Here is a 17,412-nt window from a genome sequence, read left to right on the forward strand (position 1 = left end):
ACTGGCTCCAAATATTCCAAAGTTTCTTCATTCCTCTTACCTGTTACAGACTGCATAATTTGATATTTTCAGTGATGGGGCAGAAGCTGCCTGCCACATTTCTTTCGGCACTAAAGTCAGTAGATATGCATCACAAAACACAGATAATTCTCTTCAAAACCTTTCAGTAATTCGTGGGAACCGTGATTACAAAGAACCACAAGGAGCCAGTTACTTTTTCCTGAATTTTTACTCGATTAGATAGCCAAGATAATTGTTCTGCTATTCAATGGTCAATTAAGTATCAAAGTAATACAGGCAGGAGCATCTTGCCTTCTTCCATAGAAGTTACTCCCAAGGGAGGGAAACCATCACCTACAGCTCCTGCCCTACTACGAGAGATCCCATCACAGCTTACCTGGGGAAAGCGGAGTGACCTGCTCCAGCTTGGTATACGAGGCACCTTGGAGCCACCTGAGCTCCACAGGATCGAAGCTAGGACAAACATATGGAAGAATTAAGGATGCAACTCAAAGCCTCTTGCCCAAGAGTGGCCATACAGAACAGAAACCTCTCCCATAGCCTTTCGCCTAGAACAGGCAAAGCAATAACTGTTAACGAAGTTGAAAATTACCATTTAAAGGGAAAAAAAAATAATCAGTGATCACATCAAAGGGACAACTACCTTACTAAATACGCTGGGCTTTGTGGTTAGGGTTTTTTTCGTTGCTTAGCTCCCTGCACTCCCATTTTTACACCAGGGAAAGTAGGTGCATCTAATGCACAAATCAGTCAGAAAACCTGCGACCAAGTGAGTGTGGCATGTAAAGAGTCTAACATTTACCTGATTTCCTGATATTTCCTTTGACTTTTCACATCTCTCTTTAAATACAAACATGCTAATGAGCCTTAATAGCATGACAGAGTATACATTTGTTGGAGTGGCGCATGTGGGTCTTACAAACACAAATGAACATTCAGCAGTGATTGTACGGAGCGAGCACTCAGGAATCATCCATTCATTAATCAAAAAAGCTATATAGGTCATCAAGTGATGTAAAAAGCAGTCCCACAGGCATATATTATTATTATTGGGGGGGGGGGGAGGGGAAAGAAGAAATCTAAATCAGCTAGTCTTCAAACACCAGACTTAACCAATTCCTGACAGGCTCCTAAGTGGTGTTCTGTGCCCCAGAACACACCGTGCATGCTCTATGTAGTCATATAAAATGCAAATATAAAAAGGCGTAGTAGAGAAAAAAACCTGTTGGCAGAGTTCATAAACATCCATCTGTTTTGCTGAATTACCTGTCAAGGGGTAATACTTTTAAACGAAATATTCCAGCTAGAACGTCTGTTCTACAGTTATTAAAGACTTGCCTTTTTTTTATTTTGCCATTTATCAGGGAAAAAAAAAATCAATTTTTAGAGAGCCAAAATGAGTTTGGGAGGGAAATGGAGTTTGTTGTAGTTTTGTTCACTACTTCTATTATGGTTTATGAATTCACATTAAATAGCCTAAAATCTTCTGTGATTAGGTATCAAAAAGGGTAGGAATAAAAAGATTCAGTATTGGCTCATTTTAGTTGTTATAGATCAAGTTATACCTCCCAAGTGATTAATGCCTGAAAGTATTTTTTCTGCCTTAGTTAAAAAAAGTACCCCCACGACAGATCCAGGGGATGAGAAATAGGCACCACTTTAGAGTAAACAACATGTGGTCTATCCCATACATTATTTCCTAAACTTTGTTATAGCAAGTTCCCCGTGTTATCCCATCATCTGTTAGAAGCAATACCCCGTTGCGTCACTCATTCATTTTCATCCTTAGGTCATTAAAATCCAAAAAAGCTGGTAGGCAATCGTATCTAATATTATATTTCCTCATTTATTAGCCATTCTGTGTGCACTCAAATAGATCTTTTGGAATTATCAATGAATTTAGACTACCCTAAAAATAATTCTGTGTTACAGCTTCCTTGCCTTCCCAAGGGGGGGTGGGATTAAAAGTTCTTCCAATCTGCCAGGCTCTAACCTTGGGTTCAACAGCTGTCCTACCAACTAGGTGTCTGCTAAGGTCTGCGGTAAAGCCCAAGGTGCAACCACCAGAAATACTACAGAAAAAAAGGATGTAATTTTTCACTTCAGTTACCTTGTCCCTTTGGAGTCTCCTGGTGCTCTGTCTGTACAAGTACACAGCAAAGTTTTGATTCTTACCCACATAGTTACAACACATTCCTTGCATTTACTATTTTTTTTTCTAATACCAGTGAAGCCACCTGATAAAACATGGTGGCACGAGCAGCAGTCGCACACTCAAAGCTGAACAACACATTGATGGCGTCAAACACCACTTCAAATTATTTTTAAATTATTTAAAGGTCTTGAAGCTTGGCTGAGGGGTTTAGGAGTGTCCAGGCTGACCTTCAGCTGAAGGAGAAAAAGGACAAATGTGTTTTCTTTATTCTGTGGTACTTGCTCAACACACACAGCTCAGTCCCACTATAAAGCTGGCTGGAGTAACAGTTGGAAAATTCCTGCTTTTTCTTCCCAGGATATTAACCACTGTGAAAGTTTCTTCCATGAGAGAGAAGCCTAGAGAGACTGCACAGCAGGTGACACCTTGTGACACCTCCCGTAACACCAAGTTGAAACTTTCTAACAAAATTAAGTCTTTCAGGAGCTCAAAGGGCAACACAGGCCAGCTGCGCTTCCCACTGACCTCATCAGAGCATAAATATTTTCAAATTTTGACAAAGCATGTTTAAACAATTTTTCTAGTTGGTTATTTGTTGTGGGGGTTTTTTTCCCCCTCCAAAATAACCTCTGATTTCAGATGGGATTGAATCAGTGGCAATATACCCATGCAAGGAACGGAGTGCTGAAAGTATATACAGGTTAAGGTCAATTTGTTGGAGAAAAAAAAAAAAAAAAAAAGCGCGCTTAAGCACCCAAGTGCTACACTTCTGACTCAATAATTTATTGACATGCAGCCCACATTGACAACTGAGAGAGTCTTCAGATGGACTACATGGCTAGAGACTATAGAGAAAATATATATCCATCTGCTACTGGTGATGACCAAAGGCAGGACATTGGTCTCAATGTATCTACAGCTGTGCCACAGTTTATCCATTCTTCGGTTTGGGTTTGTGGTTTGGTGGTGTTTGGTTCTAGGGGTTTTGGGGAGCTGGTGGTGGTTTGGCTTTTTTTGTTGGTTGGGTGGGTTTTTCTTTTTTACAAGAAAACAGTTACTATAAATAGTTTTCAACATAAATCCTTTTCTAGTTCTAAGTCACCGCTACATCACACAAAAAATTCCTCTCCCATCACATCAGAGAGCTGGTGTGCACCAAGAGGCTGGATGCTCCAATGTGGGAATTCCCCTATAAAGGAACCATGGATTCCACTTTTGATCATCCTCTGAAACACGAGCGTTTCAGATAAATTTCAGATAAACAGTCAAGCCAGAGCCTTTGAAGGGCTGATCCTGCAACAGTCCATAAACAGAGACAAAGGACAGGTTAGCGAAGTTTCTCTCCAAAACCCTCCTGATTACTAGAAATACCAATAATCAGTAGCCTGTTAACATGGGAGGTTTACTAAGATGCTGGAGAGGGAAGCAGCTCTTAGATTCTCTCCAGTGCCCCCATTTCCATTTCAGCTTGGAACACTTTTACAACTGGAGCACGTTGGGGCCGTAAGGATCCTTGAGATGTTCTTACAAACAGTCTATCTTCTCACACACGGCAGGCTTGATGCATAAAATCCTTGACTGATTAAAAACAGTTTTCATTTGCTACATTTTCTTTATCAAAAGCACTTTAAGTCATGAAAACGTTAAGGGGACGGCCTTTAAAAGGACAATATACTTTCAGTGCCCCTCCAGCAGCCTGTTCCGCATGGAGTTGCCCGTTACCTTTTAGCGGTGACTGCTTTATTGACTGTTAATGCTTTAAAAAGCACAGTGAAATCACGTTCCGAGTCTTTATGGCGAGAGGGAAAGATATATGCCCCTTATGCATTCCAGTGGCGTGGTAATCTTAACCTCCGAAGACATAAATGTTGATGTGTTCTATGGCGCCAAAGAGCACAGTGACTATTTAAAATGCTGTGAACAGACCGACAGATGAGACGCGACGCTACCCAAGATTAGACTGTAATTCAGGGGAAGAATCTCCTTTTAAAACCTGCCTGAAAAATGAAAGCTCACGATCGTTCCTTTGCAGTTTTGTGCAGAAAAGGGAGACTGAGTGAGGTGAGGATACCTACTGTTGACATCAACAGAGTCTTCCACCCATCAGGAAAGCACAATCACACGTCCCACCATCCCACCACCCACTCCTCTGGACGAGAGCATCGGGTTCTCCCGCCAAAGCCTGTCTGGCAACGATACCTTCTACATCACCCAACAGATCCAAAAGATTCTGTTTTCACGTGTCAGAACGTTCAACATAGCTCTACCCTATCCCAATCCTTGTCTCCGTATGAGCAGGCTTTTCTGAACATAGGAAGTTTATTTGCTTTGCCAAGCAATGATTAACACGACATACTGGAGTGTGAGACCTTCATTTCTCCTCTTGCCCTCTCCCCCTTTGCTCTGCTGTGTTTCCATCTGCCAGTGCCTGAAGTCAATGATGTTCTGCCAACATTGCACAGCGACTCCCTCACAAAAAACACCACACACAAACCCACACAAAAATTCTGCTCGCTCAGGAATACATGTCCTTCAGAAAGCAAAGCAGCACTTCCGCTTGAAGCTGTTGCCAATTTTAAATGCCATACACATTAAATGCCACCTTATAGTATGAACCATTTTCACACAACCAGAAGAAAAAAAATTAAAAATCATAATCAAGGTCAGAAGACCCCTACAGAGATGGTCTAAGGGCAGCTACAGCAGGTTGCATTGCCTTGTGTCCAACTGGATCTTGAGTCTCCAAGTTGGAGACTCCACAGTATGCCTGGGCAGCCCATTTCACCATGTGATCACACCTTGAAGGAAAAATAGTTAGGTTTAAACAAACATCTAGTATTTCAGTTTGTGTACGTTGCCTCTCATCCTTTTCACTGTCTTGCCAATTCAGAAATCATTAGCAGTTCTTCCAGTTTCAGCCAAATAGTTGTTGAGCAGAGTAAGCCCCCCCCACCCCAAACTTCACCCCCGTCACTGCAGGGATCAGGACCTGCCATGCAAAGCACAGTTCTTCTGACGAAAAGCTCAAAATTACACAGCACAACAGGAAACTCACATATGTGCATTCACTTAAAAAGAATAATTAGAGTGATTTTATTACTGGTTGCCAACAACCATGATCAAGTCCAAGTAACAACTTGAACTGGCAAAAAGCCCACCCTGGCAAAGCCTGGCTCCATCCGAGGGTGAGACCTGACAACAGAATGGCCCATTTCTCCATATCTGTGGGGCTCCCCATCCCCTGGGCAGGGACCATAGCACAGGAGTACACTCACAGCTGAGGATGTGAGGTTAAAAGACCAGATATTCACACAGAAAAGTGGTGGGAGGGAGGCAGATTAGGAAAGAGCTGAGACTCTTACTAGCTGATTTGATCAGGTACCATGAAAAAAATATGCGCCTTTTCTAACTGGTAGGAAAGGGTTTAGAAGAAGGAAAGTGATCTTCAGTTTAAAGGACCTTAAGACTGGAAAAGGCACGGAGTTCATGAGGGATACTGGAGAGACCAGCTGAGAAGAGAGCTGCCTGGGCTCCCTCCCACAGGAACCGGTAAGAGTTTAAGAAGATCCAGGATGGCCAAAAGTTGTAGAGCTCCTGCACCAAACTGGATTGAACCTATTTTATTTTCCTTGCCCATGTTGTTCAAAACATGGCAGGGCAGCAAGACTAGCTAGAGCATAGACTGGATGCCCAGAGAAAATCAGCCAGGTAAGACTGAGAGCTTCAACACAGCCTATCTTCCAGCATTCCCTTAACGTAAACACACACTGCTCCTCCACATAACCCATGTGCCTGAACAGCTCTGAGCTCACCTGTGCTCTGAAGGCACCAATTGTTCTTTTGTGTTAGGGAAAGGATGGACATTTTACTCTCTTTTCTCAAGGTTACAAAGGCAGTGCCTGGGGATGCGGCGCAATCCTCGGCAGGACAAGGCAACCAGGGCGCTCTTGAACAGGTTTAACTCAGTGATCTGCAATACACAGTAGCTCCCATCCATCCAACAAGCAGAAACAAAAAGCATCCCCTTAGAACGGGCAACATTCTTCAATAATGGCCATAAAGAAAATTATGCTGAACTCTCGCACATTCTAGTTAGTCTCAGTTACCACATGATTTGGTGTTCCTTGGAAGGTTTTATTTCAAGGATTCCCAACCATTTTTCTCCCCAATAATGAGATGACCGAGGACTCGCTACATCCTTCTACAGGCTGATGAAAAGGCAAAAGACCCCTTGAAAACGTCAGACAAGCATCTTTCACAGCAGATATCTATATTAAGTCAATGAGAAGCCCCAAGTGTTCTCAGATGCCTGGTAACAAACTTCTGTTCCCGCTGCCATATACTTATACAAGTGCTTTAAAGGAAATACAAAGAAGCTGCCAATTCCAGCAAGCTGCATAATGAGTTCTTGTCTATGAAAGAGTCCCTAAACCATAAAATTTGTACATTCAGTGCCCTACAGAAGTTTGGTGCTTTTTTTTTTTTTTTATCTTCAATTCAAGAAAAGCAGTTAATTTCTAACTTCAGAACTTTCATCTATTTTGGAGACAATAAATATGCAGCAGATAGAGCAATGAAGAGGTGATTAGACATATTTAAACAAGAATAATACCTTGTCAGAAATAAATTACTGTCGCAGAATTGTCATATCTAGCGTTACTTCTTTTGAAGAGAGGAAAAAAAAAAAGAAAATCCATAGCACTTGAAGTGCTTTTTATATACTGGGGGGTTTTTTGTCCTTTTTTTTTAAAAAAAAAAAAAGCAACTTCTCACAAAGAGTATTCTTAGCAATCCAAACAGTAGGACTGTTTCTCCCTACCTGCTACCATGACCTTAGCTGTCCGACTGATGATAGCTCCAATGCCTTCTAGAGATGCTTCACACTGGTAGACACCTTCATCTGGCTTGTGGTGCCTGGAGTGGACTATGTTTTGTATCAAGAGTGATCCGTTGGCCAGCTGCTGCCTCCTTTCGTCAACCGCCAGGTTTAAGAAGACCGCATCTTTCTTCCATTTAATAACTGGGGCTCCTCGGTCTGATTCTGCGACACAATTCAACAGCACGTTGCTTCCACGCATGGTGACAGCATCAGAAGGCTCGGTCAAGAACCTCAACGATGTGAAAGTCTTGATCTGTGAACCTGAAACAGCAAAACCATAAGATACGAGGCATCACGGACTTGCCCATCCCACCCCACACAGGGGGGCACCTCCCAGTGCATCCTCTGGTTCCCAGACAGGCTGCTCCCCAAATTCCCAACTCCATCCCAGTACCACTGTTCCATGCTCCAGCACGGGGGGAACAGAGTTTTGGAACAGCTGCATATGAATGCAAAAATGGCTTTTTTCCCTCCCCCTCTTCATCAAATGAATCCTTTTGCTTTATAAAGCAAGTGAAAACAAAAACTTACATGATAAGGAGCCTGATAAAGATCCACAAACCCTTTTATTTCTTAACTATTTCAATAAATAAATGTTTCATTTCAAAAAAATATGATTTCTACTTTGTACCTCAAACCAAAGCTTCCTATGAATATATGTATAACAATGCATAAATAGCTACTCAGTATTTCCTTTATAGAAATTAATTTTATTGTCAAGTACCTCATTCCACTCAGACACTAACCAAAGGGGCCAGGTACCAGATTCCGCTTCAAAGCATATAAACAAGAGTTGTGGCTTCAAATAAATGAATAAGATCTAGCAAAAGGAGAACACAAGAGTTGGAAGCTTCAAGTTGTACAGTTTCAAGCACAGTAACAATAGCACCACAAGAACTCGGAATAAAATCTATTGTCTAATGACACCGAGAAGAACAGTCTAATCTCGATTTGTTTTTCCATCTGTCTTAATGCTCCGATTCCAGCTACTGGAAAAAACACATCAAAACTACGACCCAAAGCTGCACATCGGCACATGGCACTTTTGCTCCAGAACACGGGTAACATTACAGAAATATATTTACAATGGAGTTACCTTAAGAGTTATCTTAAGCCCGTGTTACCTTCCCTGCTCCCAAAGGCAACTGCGTTCTGTTGGTAAATCACAGCGCTTCTGCTTGGACATTTATTTACGCCACCAAGACTTGTAACACAGTTTAACACAGCTGTTTATGACAGCATGTTAATGATTTTATGCGGCTATTATCACAAGTAAATAATCCACTGCTGCAGGAGAAATGGGGTTATGACAGCTTCCAGTGCAGCAAATGCAGAAGTTACAGAAGTTAAACAAAGATTAACTTTCTTTTCATGCAATTACCCTTGCAGTTCACTTGCAATTTCAGCTATTCACATCCTCTGCAAAAGGCGTATTTAACTTAAATTGCTTGACTACAAGGAACCTAACAGCTTGAATAACCTGGAAAGCTTTCTGAATGTGAGGAAAATTCAAATCTTCTTGGAAATATTATTCCGGAAGATAGAGGTAATGGTGACACCTTAGAAATTGAACAAAAACGACCATGTCTTTTCAGAAGATGTTGCTTGGAAGGGTAAGAATCCAACAGCCATGTTTTTGTAGAAGGTCAGTGCTGAAGGGAAAAAAAGGTAGAAAAGTACTTGAAAACCCATTACCACCTATTTGCATGAGCCCAACTACAACATTACATCTGAAGTCAGGGCAGCCTGGAGAGCTCTCCCAATACCACATCATGGCATTGCACCCTTGACTTCACCAGAATCTTCTCCTCCATTTCTACCTCAAGCAGCAAACACTAAACCTGACTCCTCTAGACCAGTGTATAAGGAATACACTACATCTTATACATAAACCTATTTCAGCACCTAAAAAAAAAAAAAAGTAATTGATTTCACAATATAAGCCAGGATAAACAGCTGCAGCCTTCATTGAATTAAGGGAGAGAAATCTCAGACTTGATTAGATCCCATCACACCTCCCACCCACCTTCTAGGTGCTTAAAACTAAGGACTGTCACCTGAAAAAAAAAAAAAACAAACCCACACACCAGAAGATCCACATATGAAATTAAGAAGAGTTTTAAACTTGCCACAAGAAACCAAGCTTTGCTAGCACAGCTCATAAAGGTTCTTTGACCACACTGTAACAGCCAAACTGCCAAGACTATTTCAACACTATGCTTAAAAAAAAAAAAAAGCTTACTTAATGTTTCTTATTATTGGGGGCTTCTTCCCATGGAAATGTGAATTTCTGAGCGAAGATTTCCGTATTAATTTTATCTTCACCAATGACAGCACATGCTTAGGTGTGGACATCCATACACATACCTCGAAACAGAACTGAGCCTAGGGAAGAATTGCAAAAAAACACCAAAAACTGCAACCTCTCCCCCTACTTTTCCTGATGGTAGGTGTACTTTGAGGCTTAAGGCAAACCTAAAAAGCATTTCCTTGGATCGATTCTCTCCTATATAGTACTAGTCTTGCTTAAAAACACCAAGATTTCAGTTGGTGCCCAAGCCCCAGCCACGCACTGCCCCTGCGACTGCCACCCCAGGGGCAGGCAGCCAAGGAAGTGGGGCAAAGCACCCCACACCCACGCTGCTCCTCCACACCCTTTGGGTCCCTGCTGCCAAAACTCCCCGCACCCCAAGAAGGTGATCAAAACAACCCTCCAGCTTCAGGATGCCTTTCCTCCCAGGGCACTCACTGCAGCGTGTTTTCTCTTCCCACGTTTTGCAGACTGGGGAGCGCCACTTCCAAAACTGCCTCTCCAGCTACTATTGCATGGCTTTTTCAAAGCTGGAAAGGTAAAGATGATCAAAATGTTCTTTAATATCCCTCCAAGCCCTGAGGCAGCTCCTTTGCCATTGCACATTAGGGTGTCTCCTCTCTCAAACAGCTGCAACATCAAGCTACTTGGCCATCTTCATACGTGCTCAGAAACGGACCAGTTTTAAAAGAGATGCTAAATCTACAATTTAAGCCCCACTGCAATAGCTCAACCGAAAGAGAAGGCAAGGAGAAAAAAAAAAAAAAGAAAGGAAAAAAAAAAGGCAGCACCCAGGCAGGAGAAATAAACATTAAGAGCTCTACTAAAGCTGTAGAATGTGCTTGTGTTTTTCACTCCCAGGTTTTCTCCCAGAGGGAGCGGGTCTCTCCCTGTCTGTTTGTTTGTTTTTGCCAATGCCCTGAAGTTTTCCATCAGCACCTACTTGCAACCCCTCAGAATTCCAAGTCATTAAACAACTAAGAAAAGGCCATGGACTTCAGTAGTCACAGAGATGTGGAAAACGCCCTTGTCCACATCTACACCCAGCCCCAGGCTGATGCTCCCTAGTTTACAGAACCCAACCCACACCCATAGTGGTTATTAACCCTTTCATCCACCACCTGCACCACAGCAGGGACATCCTTGCAGCTGCCTGGGACCCCCTGCCTTCCCTGGGACTCCCTCCCAGAGGCTTTACAAGTCAGGATAAGAAAGGGAAGCGCCCTTATAGCTGCTCCACCTTCTACATGCACACTCACAGCTCTCTGTTAAGGTCCAGCACTCTCACATTTGAGGACTTCAAGGGCGTTAAAAAGAGTCCTGCAAACCTGAGCATCCTTTAGCCAAAGAAAAGAGGAAAACGAAAAGTCAGGTGAAAGACCCCCAGCGTCAGTACCTCACTGCTTTAGCCACCCGGATGTTACCCTGTTCGATGACCTGCTTTGTGAGACAGGAATAAAACTAATGGGCTTCTTGCCCTGACAGGTAACATCAGAGTAACTTCCAAGGTTATCATTCTCCAGGCCATAGAAGAAATTAACATTTAAAAGATGATCTCCAATGTGCTGCTTAATCAGTCCCTTGCTTTGAATCCTCCACTTTCTGTTCCGGCTTTGTGGAATGCCATCTTCCAGGATGGGTTTTTTTTCCCCCCTTCATGTTCTGCATCAGTTGCTTCCATTATAGAGAGGGAAGAGATGTCACAGTTGCAAAAGCATTTGACTGGGCCACCCCTGGAGCCTTCTTCTTTTCCAAATAAAGATTAAGAAATAAGACTTCTGCACACAGACCATTTGAAATCCGTGGATGCAGAAATACCCCCCAAGTCTAACTGAAATTTGGTAGCAGAGCACTGTAGCTGAACTAAGTCTATTACAGTGAAGTGTATTTATGGACACTCAGAGTATACATTTTCTCAGAGGATTCCCCCTCCCCCCCCCCCTTCATCTGCAGAGCCTGCATATATTAGCTTAATGGCCAGGCTACTAAGCATTTATTTACATGCTTAGGTAACGCAGCATACACAGCAAAACTTGATACAGTTTTGTCTGTCTGCCCAAAATACACTAACATGAAGCTTAATATATATTAAAACAAGAGTTCTCCTCTTTAATGTTTTTATTATAACTTATGATGTGCCTTCTGGGGTGCTAAATATTTCATTTCGGCTCTATGAAATTTTGAAAATCTTGCCTCTTGCCTCACGCCTGCATTTGATGTTCAGATGTTGAAATAAAAACTCCTGCTCCAAGAAATGTACAATGCAACACACGTGGTACACTGCAACACTGTTCAATTTTTATGTAAAATGTATGTTCATTTATGTAAAAATGAATACGTAATTTTTATCAGGACTTTGTCATGACGTTCCAAGATGATTGAATATTTAAGTTGTGCTATCACAGAATTTTGGACTGCATTGAGGTAAAAGTGCTTGTAACTACTCCATTATAACTCTGCCATATTCATTGAATTGGTACAAACACGTGGCAACCGGCCGGCTGAGTTTTACTTGAAAGCTTTAGTTTGATAAAACCAAGGTGTTCGGGGGAGGGGGGGGTTATCACTTAGGGTAGTCCACCTCCACAACGCAGTATCCCACTGCTTACATCCAGAGTGCCCAAAACATCAGTTACAAAGAACTTTTGCTGGGTATGATTGATGAGCAACACCTAGAAAAAGGGCTTTAGCAGGGCCAAGTCCAAGAGCACGGAATAAATCCATCATCCTGTGTTCCATGTTCAAGACACCCTTCTATTTTAAAATCTGTCGCATAAAGCAAAATTAAACGAACCTGTTCGCAAACCAAACAAGCAAAGGTCCATGTATATGAGACCAAGTGACCCACATGCAACACTTGGGTTTGCCACATCACCTCACACACTCAGTGCTCAGATGTAGCCAGGCCGCAGAGGTTAAACGAACTTTGATGGAATGAGCGTGCACACACTCACAGATGCTCCTTTCCACCACCCCTCTGACTACTGAGGGCTCTGAAAGCACTTAGCGATTGGACCCCATCTGACTCCTTCCCCAGCAACAATATTGGGGATAGCCCACTCAATGGGAGAGCAGCTCCACAGGTGACCAGGTGATCTCTGGCCACAAATGGGGCACTCCTTCCCCTACTCCACCCGGGCTTCTCTCACTTCGGCTCCAGCAAGTGGGAAGATGCAAGAGCCAGCTTGCCCTACTGACCCTTAAAAAGAAAAATCACTCTCCTCTGCCAGATCAGATTCCTTGGAACTGAACATCAAAGCACAAGGCAGAAGGCAAGAGCACAACTATTGAAGAAAAAAAGACCAAGGCGGCCGGCAGCTGCCTGCTGTTAACCCGGTGTGGGCAGAGAAGGCACACTGGCTAGGCTATATAAAATTATTTCAACTACATGCACCCACGGTTTGCTTGCCAGGCTCGTGCACTCAGTGAAACTCTGTCTGTGGCAGCCTCTGGAGACAGAGCTCATGGTGTCGGAGCAGATCATCTGATGCCAGGGGCAGGCACGCTTGCCTTAGCACAGTATGAGCGATTCTCAGTGCCTAATTTTAGCCAATTCAGCTTGATGAACAAAGTCCAGTCTCCCCAACCAAAAAGCCCTGCAGTACACACACCACTTCTTCAAGCTTATAAACCAATTTCAACTACCAGTTCATGGGAACAAATTCAGAAGATCGTTATCCCTGGAACAAAGTGAAAGCATCATTTTCCATACAGCACAGAGGATGCACAGCACATCTGGGGAGGACTGAGATTTGTTCACAGCAGCAAGATAACAGCATCTCTTCTGGTCCAAAGCCTTCCAGAACTTCAGGTAGCAGCCTCTGCAGACCTCGCTGCTACCTGTGCAAAACCTAGAGAGCCTGGTGTTTTCTTGACGACAACAGCAAATTGGATTTTTATTTTGAGCACCCAGAGAAAACTGCTGAACAATGAATTGTGCTGACTTCACAGTGCATTTTTTCCCCCCGCTATGTGCTTTTGCTTCAAATGCTTTAATTACATTACCAGAAAATCATATCGTTTGTTGGGTTTTGTCAGCTTGCCTCGATACAACCAGTACCTGCACTTGCCAATTTGCATATATGAGTCCCACAAAGAAAGAAAAAAGATACAGCACTGCACCTATGGACAGAAGCCCAGCATCGTTGGTACTTCCCATGTATCACATTTAACATACTTCTCAAGATTAAAGAAATGTAAAAGCATAGCCAACATGCAAACTCCTGGAGAATAACTGTTCTAAGGCATCTGAAAGTAGTATTACCGACTAGGCTATTACCATAATTGTGAAAAACCCCATTAAGTTTTCAGCAAGGTCTCGGGAGAAGCCTCCAGTGGAGAGAAGGCTGCGTTAAGTTTGTTTCCAAGGTACGTCACATCACCAGCGTGTTGCTGGTTTCTGCATTCTCCCCAGCAGATACCGTCTTTCTGATAAAGAAATTGCTCTCACAACCATTAAGTAGATATCCAAAACATAGCACATTTCAGCTTTGCCAATCAGAAGTTCCAAAATAGTGGATTTGAGGAGTCAGCTGAACATGGCCCTAGGGAACAGGGCTGAAACTCCATCCCGACAGGCACAGTATGCCAAAAGCGGCCTTCTCTCACGTCTCTGAGACCTACAGTGCAACAGCTTCGTCTAGTAAGTTATGAAAGAGATATTCCTCCACTGGTTCTTCAAAGCTCCAGCCTCCTCCTGACAGCACTTCCATCCGCTGCATCCCACAGATGGGTTTCGGTAGAAGGGATTCTACCCCTCTGCTCTGGCGAGACCCAACCTGCAGCGCTGCATCCTGCTCTGGAGCCCCCAGCATAGGAAGGACATGGAGCTGTTGGAGCAAGTCCAGAGGAGACCATGGGTAGGATAAGGAGCTGGAGCACCTCTGCTGGCAGGACCGGCTGGGAGAGCTGGGGTGGTTCAGCCTGGAGAAGGCTCCAGGGAGACCTTTAAGCACCTTCCAGCACCTAAAGGAGCCGACAGGGAAGCCGGAGAGGGGCTTTGTACCAGGGCCTGTAGCGATAGGACAAGGGGGAATGGGTTTGCACTGGAAGAGGGGAGATTTATCCTGGGTACTGGGAAGGAATTGCTCCCCGTGAGGGTGGGAGGCGCCGGCAGAGGCTGCCCGGGGCAGCTGTGGGTGCCCCGTCCCCGGCAGTGCCCACGCCCAGGCTGGGGCTGGGACCCACCTGGGCTGGGGGGAGGTGCAGGGGGTGGCCGGGGGGGCTTTGAGGTCCCTCCAGACCCAAACCATTCTGTGATTTCACAGTCCAGACCAGCAGAAAAAAAGACAGAAGAGACACCTGGCTGCAGATACGGGACTAAATATAGGTGAACAAAGAGAAGTAAGTTTTGGGTATGTAACTGTAGAGGCAGAAAACAAAACAAAAATCAAGTCAACTAAATTATTCAATCATGTTGTTATTAGACTAAGTCACCTAGATAACATAAAAATGCATGGGGGAGAGGACAAGGAGATCAGGACAGAGCAGTGAGCAACACTAAGAATAAGGAGGAAGAGAAAATCTCACCACCACCCCCGGGCAGCGAAGGAATGAACAGCCAAGAAGCTTCGAGAAAGAAAGGAAAGAAAGGAAGACAACAACAACAATCAATCCAGTGCTGAATCCAAGCCAAGCAGAAGGCAGCTGAAAGGGTAGAGTTGAGTGGAATATAAACACGAAAAGGCCCACAGATCTGGCCAGATGCAGGTTTTTACTAGTCATTGTGGAAAAAAAGTCAGGCTGCCCAAAGGAGACCTAAGCCCACGGAACAGACATCGCTGCTCAGATGAATGGGCAAAGGAGAGCAATAGCTGGAGAAGGCAAGGACACAGAAAGGTATGCAACAGAGAAAGAAAGATGTCAGGTGAGTAAAAGAATAAAGAGCAGGATGAAGAAATAATGAGGAGAGATAAGTTGTTAAAATACCAAACGAACACATTAGTTAGTGAAAAAGAAAATCCCTTGGAAAAGCTTTAAGCCAGAGAGACAGGCAGAAGGAGCAAAAACAAAGCCAGTATTTCAACAGTTTGATTTCCCCCCCCCCCCCCCCCCCCCTGAAATGGCGATGCATTTAGGGAAAACGGATCCAAGGAAGAAGTGAAAGTGAAGGGGATTAAAACCAAAAAGAAACACAAACAAAACCCAGACTGCATGAATGACAACTCTATGCTAAATTTAAGAGCATCCTAGCTCAGACCAGCCTATAGCACAAACGCTGCTGCTCAAACACACATGGCAGCGCTCGGAATAAACCTACTTCTGGGTAAGACAAAACATTTAGACAGGGGGTTTTTTGTTTTCCTATTTGTTCATTTCTTAAATGCATTCCTCCTTCCTTGGAGGCCATTTAGTAATGCAATAAATTAATTTGTACTTTAGGGTGAACTCTTTAATCCTTTTTGTTCTCTCCCCTCCCCATCAAATGCATACTACTCAATTTGCATGCATTAGCATAATGAAACATTAATTACATAGTATTTTGGATAGGACAAGCATAGAGCTTCAATCAATCTCAATAACTCGCATCAGGAAGGTGAAAACCATTGCCCAAGCTTATCAGGACAATATAATAGACACAAACAATCAGCAGCGCCTGTTGCGGGTGTGATTTAAACCCGGCATCCAAAACCAAAACACATTCTGAAATTTGTAAAGAAAGTAATAAATATCAGTTACATTAATGATACACAGACAAATTGTTTTCTCCTGGTTTTGTTAGAAACTAGAACCGTGTTTGCACTGAAGGATGAGCAGGACTGATCTGGCACATCCCACCCAGAGAGCCGGTTATCTCCTGCAACATATTGGGTGATACCACTGCCAAAAACACCATGCACGTACCCGCCAGCAGCAAACTCCTATGACTTTACAGAGTCTGTTCTAGTGGTTGGTTATCATCCCATCTGCAGCCTTGCACAGCATCTTCAACGTACCAGATGCTACCGCTGTGCCTTGGGTTGCACGGGGCCCCGTCTGCCAGGGCAGGTCCCGTGGTCCAGAGCGGCCACCCAGGGCCCCGCAAAGCAAACACCAAAAAGCACTTTACAAGTGTGCCTGCATCTCCTGATGCATACCCAAGACCCCCCAGGTAAGGAAATAAGTTGGTGGCATCCTCCTCCCATCACCGTGCGCACAATCTCTTTATTACAGTGTTCTCTCTATTCCCATTTACAAAACAAAGACAGACAGTTTCTCGTTCAATCCTTAAAATTAAAATTCTCCCACTTCTATTTAGTGAAAGGCTTCTGGGAACACCAGAATGGTGTTCATTAAGGAAACAAACTGCAGTGCTACAATAATGTATGTGAACATTAAAGAAACAAATGGGGACTTCACTGCAGATGTAGAGCCCTTCCCTCCTTACACAATGGAAGCACACAGAAAAGCCAATGGACTGTGTGCCCTGAATGCATCATTTCAGCTTTTTGAAAAACCCAAAAGAATTAAGATAAAAAAAAAGTCTAATCTGAGCATAATCTGAGTCATAAAACATCCAAGAGCAATCGAGACTGCTGTTGTGAGGGATAACCAATGAATATCAAACTGCTCCCATCACACTCCCTTAATGCATCAGCCTTCCCAGCAGAAAAAAAACACTCCATTTCGTTTCATAATAAATCACGGTTTCCTTGTTTTACTTTCTTTTAACTCTGTCTGTCTCAACTACAGTAACAGAAAAATTGAGAGGCTAGACTAGATGACCTCCCGAGGTCCCTTCCAGCCTAAGCTATTTTATGAGTTGGGGGGGAAAAAAAAAAAGGGACAAAAAAGCTGGCACCCCTTCAAGGCGAGGAAGAATCCAGACCTTGGAGGCAAAAAAAAGCCTGAGAAAAATCACTAGCTAGAAAATGAACCTCTCTTATGGGAGTTTGTCATATATCACAAGCCTCAGTACATTGGATTTGTCTCCATTTGAGCACCTTCTAATTTAAGCATATCCCTACATCCCTTCTATTTTTACCGTCAGCACTAGAGGCACGATTTTGATTTCACAGCAACTAAAACTTGAGCTCCACATGTTTTGGAAATCAATCCCAATACATG

At 43.4% G+C, this 17,412-nt stretch overlaps 1 protein-coding gene across 1 annotated transcript in view; it reads right to left on the minus strand.

Annotated features, from left to right (window-relative positions):
* DCC (DCC netrin 1 receptor) overlaps positions 1–17,412 on the minus strand; it is a 556,872-nt gene that overhangs the window by 340,056 nt on the left and 199,404 nt on the right. Inside the window, exon 2 of the mRNA XM_055699136.1 lies at positions 6,996–7,316. Within this exon, the coding sequence (XP_055555111.1) occupies positions 6,996–7,316 (321 nt within the window). The remainder of the gene's footprint in view (positions 1–6,995; positions 7,317–17,412) is intronic.

The sequence above is a fragment of the Falco cherrug genome, chromosome Z, assembly GCF_023634085.1.
Source record: "Falco cherrug isolate bFalChe1 chromosome Z, bFalChe1.pri, whole genome shotgun sequence".
NCBI classification, from domain to species: Eukaryota; Metazoa; Chordata; class Aves; order Falconiformes; family Falconidae; genus Falco; species Falco cherrug.